Source organism: Felis catus, chromosome C1, assembly GCF_018350175.1.
Source record: "Felis catus isolate Fca126 chromosome C1, F.catus_Fca126_mat1.0, whole genome shotgun sequence".
NCBI classification, from domain to species: domain Eukaryota; kingdom Metazoa; phylum Chordata; class Mammalia; order Carnivora; family Felidae; genus Felis; species Felis catus.
Window position 1 is genome coordinate 157,718,086 of NC_058375.1, and position 19,071 is coordinate 157,737,156.

The 19,071-nt window shown below is 41.1% G+C and overlaps 1 protein-coding gene and 1 pseudogene across 7 annotated transcripts in view; both read left to right on the forward strand.

The window, feature by feature from the left end:
* The window catches only part of NOSTRIN (nitric oxide synthase trafficking), a 58,333-nt gene that overhangs the window by 16,262 nt on the left and 23,000 nt on the right, over positions 1 to 19,071 (forward strand). For 4 of the 7 annotated variants that reach the window (XM_019838220.3, XM_019838219.3, XM_006935337.4 and 1 more), the window contains 6 exons: positions 5,678 to 5,761; positions 6,512 to 6,628; positions 9,191 to 9,253; positions 9,453 to 9,534; positions 12,006 to 12,068; positions 14,620 to 14,718. In XM_019838220.3, coding sequence (XP_019693779.2) covers positions 5,678 to 5,761; positions 6,512 to 6,628; positions 9,191 to 9,253; positions 9,453 to 9,534; positions 12,006 to 12,068; positions 14,620 to 14,718 — 508 coding nt within the window. The remainder of the gene's footprint in view (positions 1 to 5,677; positions 5,762 to 6,511; positions 6,629 to 9,190; positions 9,254 to 9,452; positions 9,535 to 12,005; positions 12,069 to 14,619; positions 14,719 to 19,071) is intronic. The other 3 variants (XM_003990832.4, XM_045033907.1, XM_006935338.4) reach the window with 2 other exon arrangements.
* LOC102901508 lies at positions 3,146 to 4,666 on the forward strand (annotated as a pseudogene).

The following is a 19,071-nucleotide window of genomic DNA, read 5'->3' on the forward strand; positions in this document are numbered from 1 at the left end:
ACCCACACCCATCCTCCTGACCTTGTTTCATTTCCTTCTAACTGGCAGGGTAATCTGTTGAGGATTCTCAAGTGGTTATTAGGGTTTAAAATGTTGGCAGCCAGCTTTGCTTGGTCAATTTGAATGCTAGGTCTAAAACCCTTCAGGGTCACCATTATGCTGAAGGTGGAGGGACAGTTACAGGTGCTCTTCAAAGAGGCCGTGTCCAACTCGGTCCTGACTCAGAGACCTACATTGATGACAGCTGATATCACAGCCCCCTCCCTCCCACCTTCCAGACCCTTAACACCTCCTCCATGTCTGGGAACATGACTTATACTGATGTTTCCAGAAGATGCCCGGCAAGCTCAGTCTGCCTGTGCTGAGGTTGCTGTGAGTTCGGTCTCTAGCTGCTAAGCCACCAGGAGCCTTGGTGATTCAGAACACTGCCTTTAAAGGCGAAGTGAGAGGCGGTGACAGTTTTTAAAAGCACTTACCTTTGACTTCCCCCGCAATTCTCCATCCCCAGCCTCTTCCCCACAGTTTCAGAGGCAGGAAACTGGAAGGACCAAGCAGGCAGTTTCTCAAGCCCAGACTGCCTGGTTTCAAGTCTCAGCTCTGTCACTTCTTCTTATGTGACCTCAGGAAAGTTAATGGGGGTAAACTCTCTGCATCTTGGTGTTCCCTTCCATGAAATGGGGAGAGTATGTGTGCCTACCTGATGGGAGTTCTTCCAGATTAAGTGAGGAAGTTTCATGCCTAAAACACTTAGAAGGGTGCCTGGCATGTTGTAAGTGCCCAGGAAATGTTGGATGTAGCTATTTTGTGGGCAGGCAGAACACAAGTCAAGCATCAGCAACACGTCACAAGGGATGGCAACACATTTATCAAGAGGGCACTGTTTGGAATTTTTAAGCTCTATTTCAACCTGTAAAACTACAGATCTGCCCAGATTTCTAAGATACTTGTGTGCAAAGAGAAATGCTGTGCGGTAATCGAATCTCTTTAGGCTGGTTTCCTATTGTGCTCAAGCAAAACCCAGCAGAAGTCCTGGGACTCGGAAGCAAAGCTCAAAACAGAAGAGTATTAGCTTCACAGCCAGCAGGACCCTTTTCCTTTCTTGATGACAAAAGCCCAACATTTTCCCCCAGGTGAATCTGATTTAGTTAGCAATTTAAAGGAAAACAACACTTCCTTCTGGCAATTGTCCTTTTTATTTCCGCCTGGCCTCTGAGGGACTCCTTGTACAGCCTCCAAGAACATCCTGAAAGTGAAAATGAATTCTGAGGAAAAGGCTGTGCCCAACAGCATTACCTGTTGTGTTAGAAGCCATTCTGGATTGTCCTGGAGCTGATGGATGAGCAAACTGTGGATTCTTCCCCCAACACTTCCCATCTCTGTATATTCGAGGTGTTCTGAATGTTTAGAGATCCTTTTGGGTACATAATAATGGTACTTGAAAAATTACTATTTATTAAGAACTTGTTTGGTGCCTAGCACTTAGCTGAGCAGTACGAATACTTCATCTTATTTAATGTTCTCTGTGCTGCTTCCAAGAGAAAACGGAATGCTAAAAAAGAAAGTCTTAAAAAGCCCTCTGGTTAACAATGGACTAGGTAAGTGGATCTAGCTACTCCAAGGGCTAGAAAGCAGTGTACTCTGACATTAGGACTGAGCAATGCATCAGGGCAGGAATGCATCGAAATAGTTTAAAATTTTCAAAAGCTGTGGAGCAAGAACAGATATAGCAGAGACCAGTTAAAAATTCTAACCAAGATCTGATGGGAAGTCCATTCAAGACTTATATACTGAGTGCCTGGCACTGTTCTAGGCCTAGAGATATAGCAAGCAGCAAATGAAACAAATTCTGGTCCTTGTGGAACTTACCTTCTAGGGATGTTCACAGAATTGTTTACAGAAATATACTGAGAAAATATGTGGTGTAAGACAGTGGTTAAGTTCTAGAACATAAAGAAAGCCTTAAGAGAATATATAGTCACAGGGTAGCCTCTGAGATAGTGATGTTTGAACAAAACCTGTTAGGGTTTATATGAAGGAGATGTCATGTGGTTATATAGCAGGAGTATCCAGCAAGGGCCACAGCAAGTGCAAAGGCCCTGAGGCAGGATGGCATTTGGCTACTAAGCAGGAGTACAGTAAGCAAGGGGATGACTGGTAGGAGAGGAAATAGAGAGGGAGATAAATGTCAGATTATGAAGGTCAGTCCAGCAATCAATCTAGGTATTGAGCCCCTCCTAGGTTTGGATCATTTGCATATTTTAATCATCATAAAACCTCTAGAGGTGGGTCTGATTACTCCCTTTAAGCAGTAACTAAAGCCACTCCAGTAAACGGTAGAGGTCTGGGCTTCTAGAACATCCAAATTCATCAAGGTGATGGTCTCTCCCAGTTTGCTGCTGACCAGCATTCTCTCTCTCCATCGATTGGAATATATTCTTAGAGCACAGAAATAGCTTTTTAAATGCAATGATGTATTTACTTATCAGCTTCATTATTTTAAAATACTTGCCACGACCATTACTTACACTTTGGAAAGGTTTGATTCCAAATGGTGTTTTAAGCAACTAGGCCTTAATATGCATTCTACAGTCACTTTCTTTCTTTCAAATAGTGGTGAAAATAACTAAAATCACAGCTATACTAACAGGGAAAGATGAATAGAAATTTAACAATAGATCAATAGCTCATGATCTCTGGATTCCATTTTATACAACAGAGCTATCTTTCCCCGTTCGATCCATGATATTAAATTCTAATTTCATTGCACTGAAAAAAATGCAGGTATTAAGTTAGTTACTAGAGAATTCTGGGATTGTTTTTCCAATGAAATGAAGTCATAAATCTAAAGATATGTTATAATAAAAATAGAATTCAAAGACTAAAAACTATGCAATAATAGTAACAAAATAAACACACCCACTCTGGTCCAAAGTAAGAAGGAATACAATATAAATTGAACTTAATGTCCTACATTTGTATTATCTTCAAAGAAAGTGAGAAGATTGAATAAGACTATGTCTTTATTTTATCTATAGATGGGCTTATAAGTAGGACATGGTAAAATCAGTTTAAGATAACGGTGATTCAATCTATTCAAAAGAACCGAGGAGTTTGTTTTTGGAGGCATGCCCACATTCCCTACTGAGTCTTGTCCTGCATAGAAAGTAACAGAAATTCATTTCTAAATCTAGTTTTGGCCCCTCTGCACTTTTCCATTAGAAAGCTACTTCTTGCTTTTTGTGTAGGAGCTGCTGGTTTGAGAGGAGCGCGACCTCCTCCCCTCCCTGCCACGGCGTGTGCTTGTCCACTGGTATCAGTGTATTCTGAAAAGGGGGAGTCATCTGGCAAAAATACAACTGCCTAGTGTGCTCAAGGCTCCCATTCCACCATATACTGTGAACTTTGTTCATACCAACTTGCGCGCAAACAACAGACAGCCCTACACTGTTATGAATTAGCAGGTCACCAAACAAGTGCTGAGTCTTAGGGTACTGGCAGAGCTGTGGCTCGAATGTCCAGAGTTTGAGGCAGGAGGACTCACCATTCCAGCCTGGGTGCTTTTGGAAACCCGTGTCACGGGGGCTCCATGTTTGCACCAACCAAAACCTGGTGTCATTGGCACCAGAGTGAACACAACTCAGAAGTGGTGTGGTCTGCCCTGGGTGCCTCAGCCTTACCAGAGCTGGTCATGTCTAAAGGTCATCATATCGAGGAAGTTTCTGAACTTCCTTTGGTGATTGAAGATGAAGTTGAAGGCTACAAGAAGACCAAGGAGGCTGTTCTGCTTCTTATGAAACTTAAGGCTTGGAATGATATCAAAAAGGTCTAATGCAACTCAACAAAGGAGTGCTGGAAATGGCAAAGCGAGAAACCACTGTTGTCTCCAGTGTGGGGGACCCTGCATCATCTATAATGAGGACAATGGTGTCATCCAGGCCTACAGAAACATTCTTGGAATTACTCTATTTAGTAAGCAACTGAACATTTTGACACTTGCTCCTGGTGGGCATGGGACGGTTCCACATTTGGACTGAAAGTGCTTTCCCCAAGTTAGATGTTCTGTATGGCACTTGGTGTAAGGCATCCTCCCTCAAGAATAACTACACGCTCAATACACTCCTAAGCAGAATCTGGAAAAACCCAGAGATCCAAAGAGCCCTGGGAGCAGCGTGCAGGAAGAGTCATCACAGAGTCCTGAGCAAGAATTCACCAAAGAACCTGAGAATCAGGTTGAAGCCAAACCCATATGCCAAGACCATGTGCCGGAGCACCATCCTCCACCAGGCCAGGCGTCACAAACTCTAGATGGATGAGGCAGCAGCCATGCTAAAAGCCATATCGGATGAGAAGAGGGTTCCAGGCAAGCAGTCTGTGGTAGGGAAGAAGGGAAAGAAGCCTCTTGGTGTTAAGGAGCAGAAGAAACCTTTGATGGGAAAAAGCTGCAACTACCAAGAACACAGAGGCTGAGAAGAAGCCTGTAAAAAAGAAAGAAACCCACCATGGAAGAAAAAATCCTGCTGCATAAATTTACATTTGTGTCTTCTATAAATGTTGAATCATTTTGGGCAGCTAATTTTTTTTTAAATGTTTATTTATTTTTGAGAGAGAGACAGAGCATGAGTGAAGGAGGGACAGACAGAGAGGGAGACACAGAATCCGAAGCAGACTCCAGGCTCCAAGCTGTCAGCACAGAGCGTGACGCAGAGCTTGAACTCCAGCTGCAAGATCATGACCTGAGCCGAAGTCAGACGCTTACTTAACCAACTGAGCCACCCAGGCACCACCCCTGGGTAGCTAATTTTGAGTAAAGACCTGATCACGGGCAGTGAGAAACAAAACAAAGAAAAAAAAAAAGCGACTTCTTGGCTAACTTCATCATAATTGATCACTTCATTGCCAGCTATTATAATCTAGAGCTAATCTGATGGTGTTGATGTCCCAGAATAAGTAGGAAAGTTTTCCATTCTTTGCTCGATGAATTAGTTTGCTAGGTCTGCCATAATAAGGTACCATGGACTTGGTGTCTTAAATAACAGAAATTGATTGTCTCACAGTTCTGGAGGCTGGTAGTCTGAGATCAAGGTGTTGGCTAGGTTGGTTCCTTCTGAGAGCTGTGACGAAGAATCTGTTCCATGCTGTTATCTAGCCTCTGGTGGTTTTCTACCAATCTTTGGGACTCCATGGCTTGTAGATGCATCACCCCAATCTCTTGTCTTCATCTTCACATGGCATTCTCCCTGTGTGTGTGTTTGTCTCTACGTCCAAATTTCCTCTCTTTATAAGGACATGGCCATATTGGATCTGGCCCACCCTGATGAACTCATCTTAACTTGATCATCTGCAAAGCCCCTATTTCTAAATAAGGCCACATTCACAGGCTCTAGGGCTTAGGACTTTAGGACTTTAACATCTTTGTGGGGGTGGGAAGGGAATACAATTCAACCCATAACTCTAGTGTAGAAGAAGGTTAAATTAAAAGCTCTCCCTCCGTAGGATCCTTTTGGATATCCTTAAGGATTTCACCTAAGGACAAGATGATCCTTATAGTAAACAAGGCGTCTCTTTGTGCAGACATGGAATGGTCAGCCTGATCCCTCCTTCATTTGTGTGTGCGTATGTGTGTTTGTCTGTCGTTTGGCCAGAGCATCCTACCTAACAACTATCCCTTTGCTAACAGGGCAAACTTGGAGATTAACTATGCCAAAGGACTTCAGAAGCTAGCAATCAAGTTAAGCAAAACATTACAGAGCACCAAAAAAAAGTAAGTATCTGTAAGAGGTAAGGCAAAATAATTCTTAAAAGCTATCAAAAGTGACATATGTCCAATCCCAGCTTCCTCTTATAAATGTGGTGGAATAATGTCAAGCATGGCTTACAGTTCTTGGGCACTTACTATGTGCCAGGCACTGCATTACAAGCTTTTATAGATGCTCTCCTTTAATCTTCATGATCCTTGGCAAGTCTTCTTAATTGTCCCTATTACAGACAAGGTCTTGAAGCTTGGAGAGTTTAAGAAACTTGCCCCAATTACACAGGTATTAAGTGACAGAACTGGATTGATCCTGTGTCCTTACAATGTCTACACCCATATTCATAAGAAGTCCCAGTGATAACATGTTACTTTAGAAACAGTGTCACTGAGTTGGAAAGTCTTGGAGTCAAGAAGTATGAATCCCACTTTATCTCAACTCCATGACCTCCAAAGAATAACCTGGCCTCCCTGTGCCTTGATTTCCTCCACTGTTAGATGGAGTAACGACATGTGCTTCATTGTGTGTATGTGTGTGTGTGTGTTTAAGCCTGGGGGAGGTGTATATTATATCACGTATGTAGAGATTAGCTCATCGGGTCCTGAAAAACTGGTGGTTCACATTTTCCTTAGTACATTTCAGAATGAAGTTGATATTTTCTTCCAGGGGAGAGAAGAAAGATACTGGATATTCTAAAAGATATTCTAAAAATGGTCCATCAATGATAATTTATAACAAAGATTCTTGACCAATACTTGCAGGTGTCATCCTAAACTGGAAGTACCATTGCAAAGACCACTTTTGATGGTGAAAGAGAGAGGGAAAGAAAAAAGAAGCTTTCTGGAGCTCACATTCCTAGTCCTCCTCAGGAATCCTCTGTAATAGCAAATAATGGCTTTGAAATTGTTTGACTTTGAGCTCGATTTTTAGGACGGTACTTTAGTAGACTGCAAAGGAGCCAGTATAGCAGAATGGTTGAGTATAGACTTTATTTACACTGACCAGATTTAAATTCTACCTCTACCCCTCATCAAGTGGGTGAATAGGGCAATTTATTTTACCTCTCAGTGTGTATTTAAAATGGAAATAGAACCTATCTCATATAATTGCTGTGAGGATTAAATGAGATAATTTTTGAGAAGTGTGTTTAATTCCTGGCATAGAGCAAAAGCTCCGTAAGTGTCCATTATGATTTTGATTACTCCCTAATTACCCCCTAAAGAATGAGAGGTGTAGGGGTGCAGGGGGTGTGTCTTGTTGTGTTGTAATCCTGGCATCCAGCATAGATGCTCCCAGAGCAGTGGCATGTCCAGAATGTTTTGTTAATAATAACCATTGATTAATAAACTTTTATCTATATGAAAATCTGTGTTAGCTACTTGGATAGATAACCTGAACTATTTCTATTTTAAAAGACCAGTTAAGGGGTGCCTGGGTGGCTCAGTTGGTTAGGCACCCAACTCTTCATTCCGGCTCAGGTCATGATCTCATGGCTCATGGGTTCAAGCCCCACATCGGGCTCTGTGCTGATGGCACGGAGCCTGCTTGGGATTCTGTTTCCCTCTCTCTCTGTCCCTCCCCTGCTTGCTCTCTATCTGTCTCTCTCTCAAAAACAAATAAATAAACATTTTTTTTTTAAGTTTAAAATAAATAAATAAATAAATAAATAAATAAATAAATAAAAGACCAGTTAAGTGAAGGTCAGAGAAATCATGTGATCTTTTCAAGGTCAAAGACACAGACCCCTCTGAGGTCCAAGCTCTAGGCTTCCTGCTCTGCTGCTCAGCTCCTCTAAGGATCAAATGTCAGCTTCTCTTCCCCAAAGGGTGCCTGAGTTCCTATTTATTTGTTTATTTACTTATCTACTTTTAAAGTTTATTTATTTATTTGGGGGGGGGGGTGGCGGAGAGGCAGAGAAAGGGAGAGAGAGAATCCCAAGCAGGCTTCTTGCTGTCAGCAAAGATCCCAACATGGGATGAAGCCCACTAACCATAAGATCATGACCTGAGCTGAAATCATGAGCCCAAATCAAGAGTCAGATGCTTAACTGACTGAGCCATCCAGGCACTCCATGGGTTCCTTTTTTAAAAATCAACTCAGGGCATGTGGGTGGCTCAGTGGGTTGAGCGATCGACTTTGGCTCAGGTCATGATCTCACAGTCTGTGAGTTCAAGCCCCGCATCGGGCTCGGTGCTGACAGCTCGGAGCCTGGACCCTGCTTCAGGTCTGTGTCTCCCTCTCTCTGCCCCTCCCCTACTCACGCTTTGTCTCTCTTGCTTTCAAAAATAAATAAGCATTAAAATAAATAAATAATCAACTCTATTGAAGTTTAATTTGCATGCAATAACAAGCACCCATTCTAAGTGAATGGTTTGGTTGATTTTGATATGTGTATACACTGTGTAGCTACCACCAAAATCAAAACATAGACATTTTCATCACATCAAAAGATTCTTTGTGCCTGTTTGCAATCCTTTCCCCACTTAAACAACCACTGATCTGCTTCTTATCAATACAGATTCATTTTGTGTTTCCTGCAATTTCCTATAACTTTGAGTCTATAGAAGGTAGTCTCTTGTCTCTGGTTTTATGCCTGGCTTAGGATATGCAGAAAATCTGTCATCCTCTGGTGTATCTCTCCAATTCTCTGCAAGGTGCAACCTAAGTCATTTGGAGGCACAACCTCTGCACCATCCTGACTTCAGTAGAGGCACAGGTCTGTCCCCTCCCCCTCCATCAAAGTCTACACAGGCCTCTGTCCCTGAACTTTATTAATGCAATTGAGCTTATTGTTCTGTCTTCTGAAGGCCAAGGCTATGGGCTGCTGTGAGCTATGCCCCTTCTGTGGGAGAAAATAACATCACACTTGCTAACCCTCCCCCTGTGCCGTTAGGGAGAGGTCAGTGCTCTCTTTCATGAAGTGGAGACACTGCTTACAAGACAACAAAATATCTGAGCTGTTGTCCTAAAAGCCAGCAGGAAACGGGCGCTGGACCCTAACCCCAAGAACAGTACATGGGCCGTCCCAGGGCTCTCGGGTGCTTCACCACTTAACTTTTCTGAGCCTAGCTCAGCTTATTCATTCATGGGATGAGGAGCCTGAAAAGATTGTCTTTAGGCCCCTCCACCCCTACCTACCGCATGATCTTCCACCTGTTCTAAATGCCTTCTCACCCTTGGCTACTTTATTTTCCTGACTTTCTACAGACATGAAATGGAAAATGAAAACTGAAATGAAAAATGATGGAAAGAAAGCCATATATGTAATGACTATAGTGCAGATCAGTAAGTTGGCAGAATTTAACCCCGTGGACAAAGTGAAATAAGATTAGGGAAATGAGTGCAATTGCTGAGTGTAGTGACTCAGACGGGATGCTGTACTTCTCAGACTTTACTGGGAAAATGACACCCACTCTTGTGCTCCCTGTTTTTGCCTCCAGCTGTCTCGTCAGTGCCTGGGCCTGGGTCTCAGAGGGCATGAAATCTGCGGCGGACCTGCATCAGTGAGTGCCCCCACCCCGGCTTACTCCAACCCCCAGGGAGGCATAAATATTTAAAGTGGGTGTGCTACAAATAGTCTGCTTCAAACCTGCCCTTAACAGATAGACTGGAACACACCATTTTATTTCCCCAGAAAATAATTTGGAAAGTAGATATAAATCCTAATACTATGCTTGTGTGTCTTTTATGTTCTATTTCCAGAAAACTTGGCAAAGCAATTGAGTTGGAAGCAATAAAACCAACTCATCAGGTCCTGAGTGTACATGAAAAGAAGAGAAAATCTGTGAGTCAAATCTTAAAGCAAGATTTCTGTCTTTGACCCTAGGAATAAACGGTGATCGAAAGTGATGCTAGGTTTCAGGAATTTTCCAGAATAAGAAACACAAACTCAAGATTTATCTACAGAGATGTTTGTTAAACCATTGTTTATAATAGTGAAAAACTAGAAACATCTTCATCATCCAAAAATAAATCATGATAATTTGAATGGCATATTATGCAAGCATTAAAAATCTTATTATAGAAGAATTTAATGATATGGAAATTTTTTCACTATATAGTGTTAAATAAAAATGATCTCAATTTTTTAAACTATTTGTAAATATATGTATATATGAATAGAAAAAAATCTAGAGGAACCTCCTAAGAATATTAATAAGAATTATATCTACATAGTGGAATTCAAGGTTATTTTTATTTCATTTATTGTACTTTTTGTATTTACATTGTTTTTCAAGGAATAGATATTCCTTTTGTAAACAGTTTTTTTAGACTTTTTTTTTGTAAACACAGTTTACACACAGTTTTTGTAAACACAATTTTTAGAAAGACGTGCTTTTCTGTGCTTAACAGCTTCAGATTAGGTAAAGGCAATAATGGATATAGTCCTCAAATAAAATTAGAAAAAAAAAAAAGAGAGAGAACAACTAAATACTTTCAGGACACCTGGTCCTCTTATCTAGCACATTCTGTAGTCTTCCTGTCTACCTCTCTTCCAGAACAGTTTCATCTGTGTTTCTTTTTCTTTTTCTTTGTGTGTCATACAGTTGTTGAGCACTTTAAAATATATTTTCAGGTGATGTGAAGGGGTGTTTGATTAAAGCTGCTTAGCTCTAATAGGGGTGAGGTCATGGTCACTATTTGTTTCAAGGCCAGGTGCAGGTAAGAAGCAGTAATGGTGGTCCTTGTGAAGGAAAGGGGTGGTGGTGAGGGGAGTTTCAAGTGACCACAGCCCTATAAAGCAGGTCCTAAAGGTAATAAGCTAGTAAGATGAGGGAATTTGTAAAAGTCCTGATGGAAGATAAATGATCCAAAAACATTTTTATTCAGATGCATTAAACTGAGTCAGGAAATGGATTTGATGTTTGTGTGAACCTATATGTATTTTTACCAGAATGGATGTTCTACTGAGGGCTGCGGTGATGGGGGAAATTTACAGTAATTACTAAAACGCAATATAATCTTCCACCTTCACAAACAAACTTAATAAACACTGAACACCAGTCAATATTTCATTAATTACAAGATAGTTCTCATAACCCCGTATTTATATGATAGTCACTAGCATTTCCTTAGTACTTACCATAAATTAGGCACAGTGACATTATCATTATCATCACAGTGCTTTGGATAATTCATTCCATGATCCCCCAAATCGCTGGTCCAGTTCAGAGTCTTCATTTTGGCCTTTCTCCTCCTTGCTGCTCCCCCAAAACCCCGGCCCACTCTCTCACAGAAGATAAAAATGAGCATTTTTTAAAAAAAGTGAACTTGTTCCACATTTCACAGAGTCAAAAGTGACATAATGCACAAAATTATTTTCATCGTATTTGTTACATAAATTGTTATTCCAAATTTAATCAGCTGGTAACATAAAAGTGCAATGTTGCTAGGTCTCAGTGTGGTTGAGTGATAGCTGAGCTGTGGGCCTGCAAAAAAAGTCTATGGTCCAGGAAGAAAAAGTTTTGCCTCATAGAATCTGATCTCCTTGGGGGGTTGGCTAGGGGCATTTTTATCATTATTATTGTCCTTTTGGCTGTTGAAAAGCAGGAGGAAAGTTAATTATAATTAAGAATTCAATCTCTTTGAAGGGTGCCTGGGTGGCTCAGCTGAGCATCTGACTCTTGATTTGGGCTCAGGTCATGATCCCAGGGTCGAGGGATCGAGTCCCGGGTGGGGCTCCGTACTGAGCATGGAGCCTGCTTAAGATTCTCTCTCCCCCTCAGCTCCTCCCCCCTGCTCACGCACACTTGTGCTCTCTCTCTCTCTCTCTCTCTCTCTAAAATAAAAAAATTTAAAAAAATTGTTTTAAAGAATTCAATCTCTTTGAAATTAAAACAGTATTCATTTCAGGGGCCATGAGACACTTAGTAAAATTAGCACTGCCAGGACTGTTATAGATTGTCATGGTGCTAGAAGTTGGGCCACGTGAAATGATGTGGAAGAACCAATGGGAGCGAAAGTGACGCCAGATTCTGCAAGACCCCTCCACACAGATTGTACACATTTATATTGTTTCTACAAGTTTTTATATAGTCACATCGTTTGCGTAGAAATCATTCTTTTACCAAATGCACTCAAGCTAAATCCTGTCAAGAGATTTTTGACATGGGGAAAAGATAGTTTGACTACTTTTCTCAGGACTTTGAGATTCCTACGAACTGTGATCATGACTGTGCCAGAATTTATAAGCCAGCCCCATGACTCAACAAAAAGAGAGAAAAAAAAATCATTTTTCTTTTTTTCTGTTCATAGCTTGATAATGAAGTTGAAAAGGCAGCAAACCTTGTCATTAGCAACTGGAATCAACAAATCAAGGCAAGTATACATACAAATGTCATTTATGTGAACTCAGTTTTTAGGATTGAAACTTTTTGCCTTTGCATGAATGTGATCATGTGTTTTAGTGTTAGTCTTTCTAAGTGCTAACTGAAGAGAAACATGTTTCTTCACCTGAGTTTTTAAATAGATATATCTTTCAACTAAACCAACAGAAGAGCAGGGGTCTAAATATGGTTATTATTTATAACTAACAGACATAGCATTTATTGTATGCCACATGCTATATATTTTTATTAAATCATCACAACACCCCCCCCCCAAAAAAAAAAACCCAACCCAATGTGGTATGTGACCCGTATTGTTCCATTTGACAAATGGGTGGGGAAACTGAGACACAGAGAAGTAAATCATATGCCTAAATCTGGTTAATGGTTGAACCAAGAATTGTTATAAGTCATTGGGTTCCAGAGTCACTGCTCTTACCCATTACACTACACTGACTGCCTCTCTTTATAATCTGTAACTTAGGGCAGGAGACAAATACTATCTGAGTTTTGGATTTATCATTCATAGAAGGGCATTCGTGATCGCTGTGTCACTAGTGAGAGGAGTACCGGGAAGGGTGGGGAGCGATATGTAAAGAGGAACACATTTATTGATTCCACAAATATGTATGGTCCGCTTCTTGTAGTCCACACTGTACTAGGATATAGTTCCTATTTTCAAGTAATTTAAAATGTAGTTGGCTAGATAACATATGTGCAGGAAACAGTAAATGAATTCTAGGGAGAGGAATTATGATCTGGTGTGAGAATTTAGAGCATATCATTATAGGTTCTTAAGCAGAGAGAATAACAGATGGAACCTATACATATGTACAGAAGATAATTCTAGAATAATCTGACTTAGGAGGAATTCAAGTAGAAAGAACTAGAAACCAGTGCAGAGGGAATCTGCTAAGAAAGCCCAGTGATCTGTTTTACTAGAACTTGTGCTTCAAAAGTTGAACTCCATTTTCATCTCCAGAGTGTTAATGCCCAAAGAGAACTTTCCCCAGCAGACAGCTGCTAGTGGCAAATAACTAGAGAGGCCCTCAAAACTATAAGGCAGCCCCAACTCAGCCCTCAGGGTTGACTTTGAAGCTCCTTCATTAAAACCAATGGCTCCATAAGACCAAGGACATTAAGAAATGTTTGAGATAAATGAATCTCTATACCCACAATAGTAGTAGTGGTAAAAAGAATGCTCATGAGAACCACTTTTATAAGAAATGTTTAAAAGTCCCATAATCAGCACCCAGGCATGTGTTTTTAGTTTTGCTCTTGATTTTAGAAGCTTTCTTAAACAGGCTTTGTGTTTAAAAATCCATTCTCTAAATATTCAGCTTTCACCAGAAACTCAATATAACGAACCAAAAGAGAGAAACCGGGCTCAGCAGCTGTAATTGCTTTCAAGAACAAAAGAAGCATCTTTTATTCTTTCCCAGTTCCCAGCAAGTAATTTTTCTAAATAAAATGATCCTATTTTTTTATGAAGAGTGACAGAGAAATTAGAGAACATAAAATTCTTGAGCTCGAATAATTTTCTCCCCAGCTACAGTTGAAGGGTTTCCACATGTAATGAAGTGTGGTCTATTTGGGAGACAGAAATGGAAGCCTTAAAGGACCAAATGCTCTTCCCTCACGCTCTCATTTTTCCAGGGTTGTGTGAGTGGAGGCAGAGAGAGAGAGGGTCAGTGGCTTCCTGTTCCTCGAATTCCCTTTTGCAGAGCCTTCATAGGTTTAGAGACATTTAGAAGGCGTTGCCTCTGATTCCTAAAGAGAGAGGGAACTGAACTTTTCCCTTCATTGCCTGGTTTTGCAGTCCTTGCAACCTTGAGGTGAAAAACTAAACAGTCTTCCAATCAAGCCAGTTCCTGAACAGACTGAATCCAATTCAAACCAAGTTCTGTTTATTTTCTCTCTGGAACAGCATCTTCTGCCAAGTTGGAACTGTGTAGAATAGGAAATGATCACCTGACTCATAACCCACTTTGAGGTTTAAGGCACCAACAGAGTAGGGAGACTTTGAACACTTCTTCCTTCCCAACTCCCAGTCCCCTGCTGCAAATGCAGGCCATTTCACAGAATGCCAGTCAAATGCGCAGGGTATCAGGAGCAAATCTCCCCTTTGCTTTAAGTTTTAAGAGAGCATCTTAAAATGACCTCAGTTGTGGCCCAGGTTGATTTTTAAAAATGATGCAGGCAGTCTTCCATGTTTGCTGTGATGTTTTTGTGGGAAAGCTGTTCCCTTCATTATGCTAGCTAGAACAATGGTTTGGAGACTTGTAGGCCTTTGTGATTTGGAGAAATGTATAATGTTCTCGAGTGCACTTGCTATAATAAAAAAATATACATTGTTTTCAGGGAAAAAATGTTAGCTACTGTTTTATTGTAGGTAGATTTTGAGGTGAGGGCAGAAATGAAGATCTCAAAATACACAATCATTTAAGCTAGCACATGAACACAACTTGTTTCAAAACAGAAGTGTTTTTCTCCTGACATCCATTTCTGATCCGTTTTTGGTTTTTGTATGTTTCTGACTCTAGGCCAAGAAGAAATTAATGGTGAGTACCAAGAAGCATGAAGCACTTGCCCATCTTGTAGAAAGCTCCAAGCAAACTGTGACTAAGAAGGAGAAGCAGAAGGTAACCTGTCTTGGCCGGCTGTGTGCATGTGGCTTGGAGACCAACGGGTTTCCTACTCTGACTTCTGAACACAAGAGAACTGGCTGATTCTCTGCTCTGTATGGGGTCTCTGCAGAGCTGTTATGTGGCAGAATAGGAGATCATTTCTAATCCACATCTATTTTTAAAATTTTTGTAATGGTTATTTCTGAGAGAGAGAGAGAGAGAGAGAGGAGTAGGGGCAGAGAGAGAGGGAGACAAGGAATCCGAAGCAGGCTCCAAGCTCTGAGCTGTCAGCACAGAGCCAGACACGGGGCTGGAACTCACGGACCACAAGATCATGACCTGAGCTGAAGTTGGATGCTTGACCGACTAAGCCACCTAGGTGCCCCCCGTGGTCCACATATATTTTTAAATTTTTTTAAATGTTTTTTATTTATTTTTGAAGGAGAGAGAGAGAGAGCATGAGCAGGGGAGGAGCAGAGAGAGGGGGAGACACAGAATATGAAACGGGCTCCAGGCTCTGAGCTGGCAGCACAGAGCCCGATGCGGGGCTCAAACTCACAAACTGTGAAATCAGGACCTGAGCCAAAGTCGGACGCTTAACCAACTGAGCCACCCAGGCACCCCGGTCCACATGTATTTTTAAAAGGGATTATTGACAGGCGATAAATTAGGCCAAGGGTGTCCAAATTTTTTGATAAGGACCCCTTTCAATATCTCTCAGCCCAAAAAAATAAAAAAAAAAATACCCATTCATATATAATGAATTGTACAATGTACCTTATTGATGTTGTACATAATATAGAGCACTTTATGTATTGTACTAATATGTTATGAACATTATAAAACATAAAAAAGTGTTTGAAGGGTGACATAAAGATGAAAAAGTATTTTAAATTATTAGCTAATGATGATGCCTTCAAACGATCACTGAGTGACATTTCCGGGCGAAACATACACTTGGGCAAGTTTCAGCCTTGATCTTAGGAAATGTAAACTCCCATTTCTAATGCTCCTCTTGGTAGTGTTAAACCTTCTGGTTAACTTCTTGTGAGATTTCACCGGATTGTCCCAGATTTTGCTTTTCCTGTGGGCGATGACGCACTCATAACCAGGAGCCAGAGAAAGCATCAGCTCTGACATTTTCTCCTGGCTTTCTTATGCTTCCATTGGCAGTACTGATGTCAATCTACATCTTCTTAGCAGAAACCTTTTTAAGACATTTGTTAACTTTGTGTGTGTAACCTAATTAAAGCTAGATGATAATTCTGTAAATCCCCACACCCCGGACACATGCGGATGGCCACATGTCCCAGGATGCTGAAAGTGAAGACATTTGTGAAGGCCTGTGTCAGCTGCCTATGCTGTGAAATCCCCACTCCCCCTCCAGAGCACACAACTGTCTATGTGTGGGCACCCGTGTTGATTCACATGTTAAATAAGAGTAAGCTCCATTACTGTTTTCAGGTAAAAATGAACACAAATAATACTGGAGACATAATAGATTATCTTGCACACTTCTGGTGGTGCGTGCTCCAAATTGGAAACCTTTGAAATAGTATCTTCCTTAAAAGAAAGAGTCCCCCTAAGGAAATGTGGGCAGCATCACGGCAACCCAAAACACTATGAAAAGAGAAAGAAACTTGTCATTGCAAGTAACGTTATCACTTCATCTGAAGCAACTATTAGTCAAATAACTTAAATTCATTGTTAGCAAGGTTTTACAATGTTCTTATTTCTTCCCATGTCAATCTTTGCAGTATGAAATCATCACAACGCGAATTGAATAATGAGGCAGCTTCTGCGGAGGCAAAACCACAGTCTGTTCAAATGCTAAACACCAGGGCCAGTCCTAGGCATTCAGAGCCCTCATTAGAAGTTATTCTTCACTGATGTCAAGCAATAACAAAGAGAAAAGCTCAGGGCAGCTAAATGGTGGATTTCCTTTTCCTTCCCTCATTAGCAGCTTCCCTGGGCTGTCGAAGCCAATGGACTTCCTCTGGCTTCCTCCGACTGATCCTGTAACCAAGGCCCTTGGCTGTCATTTTATCCAGACCCTTACCATCTTCATTGCTTTTTCTGGGAGCTTCCTTTGTTTTACTTTTTTTCTTTTCTTTTTTCAGTCCTAAGGCTAAACACCTAAGGCAGCATTCCCTTTTTGCATTTCCCATAGAAGTGCCCCTCATCTCCGACCTGAGCAGGGCTGGCTTTTCACTGCTCAGCAGTTCTTTCTGTTTCCTGCTCAGCAGTCCTTGTTCTCAGCAGAAGCTGATCTAAATCATTCTTCTTCCACCTCCAACCTCACCACTCATCTCAGCAGACTGACTCTCTCGCCTCCTTCCTCACAGAGTAAATGGAAGTCAGCTCAGCCACCTGCCTATTAAAGTCATATGTGCAATGGGACAAGCCAATTCTTCCTGTGCTTGGATTCCCATCCCATCCTGCCTCCCAGAGATGCTTCTTTTGACTCTTTCTCTTTCTCCTATATCTCGGACATACCCCTCTCTAATAGCTGCTTCTCATCAGTTGACATGTCTTTCCCCACCCTGTCTTGGGAAAGTGGGGAGAGGCAGGGATTCACCTTTGTGTGGTCCTGTTCCTCTCCAGATTTTTAATCATCTCCTTTTTACAATAATATTTATTTACAAAATATTGATTTATAAAAATATTTATTAAAAGGGCTGTCTGTGCTCTGTCTCCATTTCCTCACCTCCTGATTCACACCTCAAACTATACTAATCAAGCTTCCCCCCAATCCTACTAAGAGTTTCTTGCCTGGAAAACAATGTCACCCTTGTTGCTAAAGCCAATGTGTACTTCCTGATTCTGATTTTATTTAACTTCTTGGAAGCATTAAGCATTGTTGACTTATGCCTTCTAAAAAAATTCTCTTCTAAAAAAATTTTTTTACTGTTTATTTTTGAGAGAGAGAGAGAGAGAGAGAGAGAGAGAGAGGGAATGAGCGGGGGAGGGGCAGAGGGAGAGAGGGAGACACAGAATCCAAAGCAGGCTCCAGGCTCTGAGCTGTAGGGCTCAAACTCATGAACCACGAGATCACAACTTGAGCCAAAGTCAGACACTCAACACACTGAGCCACCCAGGTTCCCCAACATTCTCTTAACTTCAGCAATATCTTACTCTTTTGGGTTTTTTTCTTTTGGGCAATTTTTTCTTAAACTCCTTTATGGACTTCTCTTTTTCTGCCTGACCTTTATATATTGCTTTTCCTGATGATTTCTCTCCTGGGACTCATTCTGTTTTATTCAGCATTGTATTTCCAGGGTCCAACGCAGTATTCTCAAAATCAGGTACTCAATAAGTAACCAGTACGCAATAAATATACTCTCAAAGTTTCAACTACCATATCTATGCTGATAATAACCAAATTTATATCTCTAGCCCAACCAGTCTCTAAACTGCCTCTGGCACCTCAAACTCAACATCCAAGATTGGAGCCATTATTTCCCTCTACCAAATATATTCTTTATTGCTGTGTTTTCTGTATCTTTTGAATATTACCAGTTAACATAACCTTGCTGTTCTACCTCCTAAATGAAATACTTCTTGAATTTTTCTACTCGCACTCATCTCCCAGACCACCATCACCATCGCTTGGATTATTCTGGCTGATTGGTCTCTTGGCTTTCAGCATTGCTTCCTTCTCCTCCCCCCGGCCCCCACCATCTATAAGCCCACCCGACTTTTCTGAAACTCGAAAATGAGCATATCATTCTCCTTTTTAAAGGCCTCCTTTTACTGGCTTCCTCACCAATTCTTACCCCCATTTTAAGTTTAGTCACTCAGGGTCATTTCTGTGAGTGCCCAAGTCTCAGCTTACATGTCATTTTAATCCCAAGGCTAGTTTAGGTGCCCCTCTTGGTGCCCCAGTGACACCTAATCCTTGTATCATTCCAGGATTGATCATTCCAGGATTGATCACACAGGATAGTGATGGCCCTGTGGGTCTCTGACTAGAGGGGGGAGACTACCTCGTTCCCTTTTCTAGTCCCAGAGCCCAGTACGTGACACATTGTGGCACTCGGTAAATGTTTGATGAATAAATTAATGAGATGTTTGTTCCTAGAGAAAGAAGAAAAAAGAAAAAATCTTCAATTTTTGCCAGATTTTTGGTAGAGGTTTCTGAGAATTTCCTTAAATAAGAATATAAAACTCTACATTCTTCTTTTATATCTATTTGGGATTATTTGTTGTAAATTTGTTGAGCAGAAACTTCTAGTCAATAGCTCTCTAGTGTAGGCTGATGAATGTGAGTAGTCACCTCAAAAGTGACTTCGTTCTCATTGCCAGGGTGGTGGGGGGGGGTGGCGATGAGCATTCTCAGTAAGAATCTAAGGATTATGATTTAGCAAA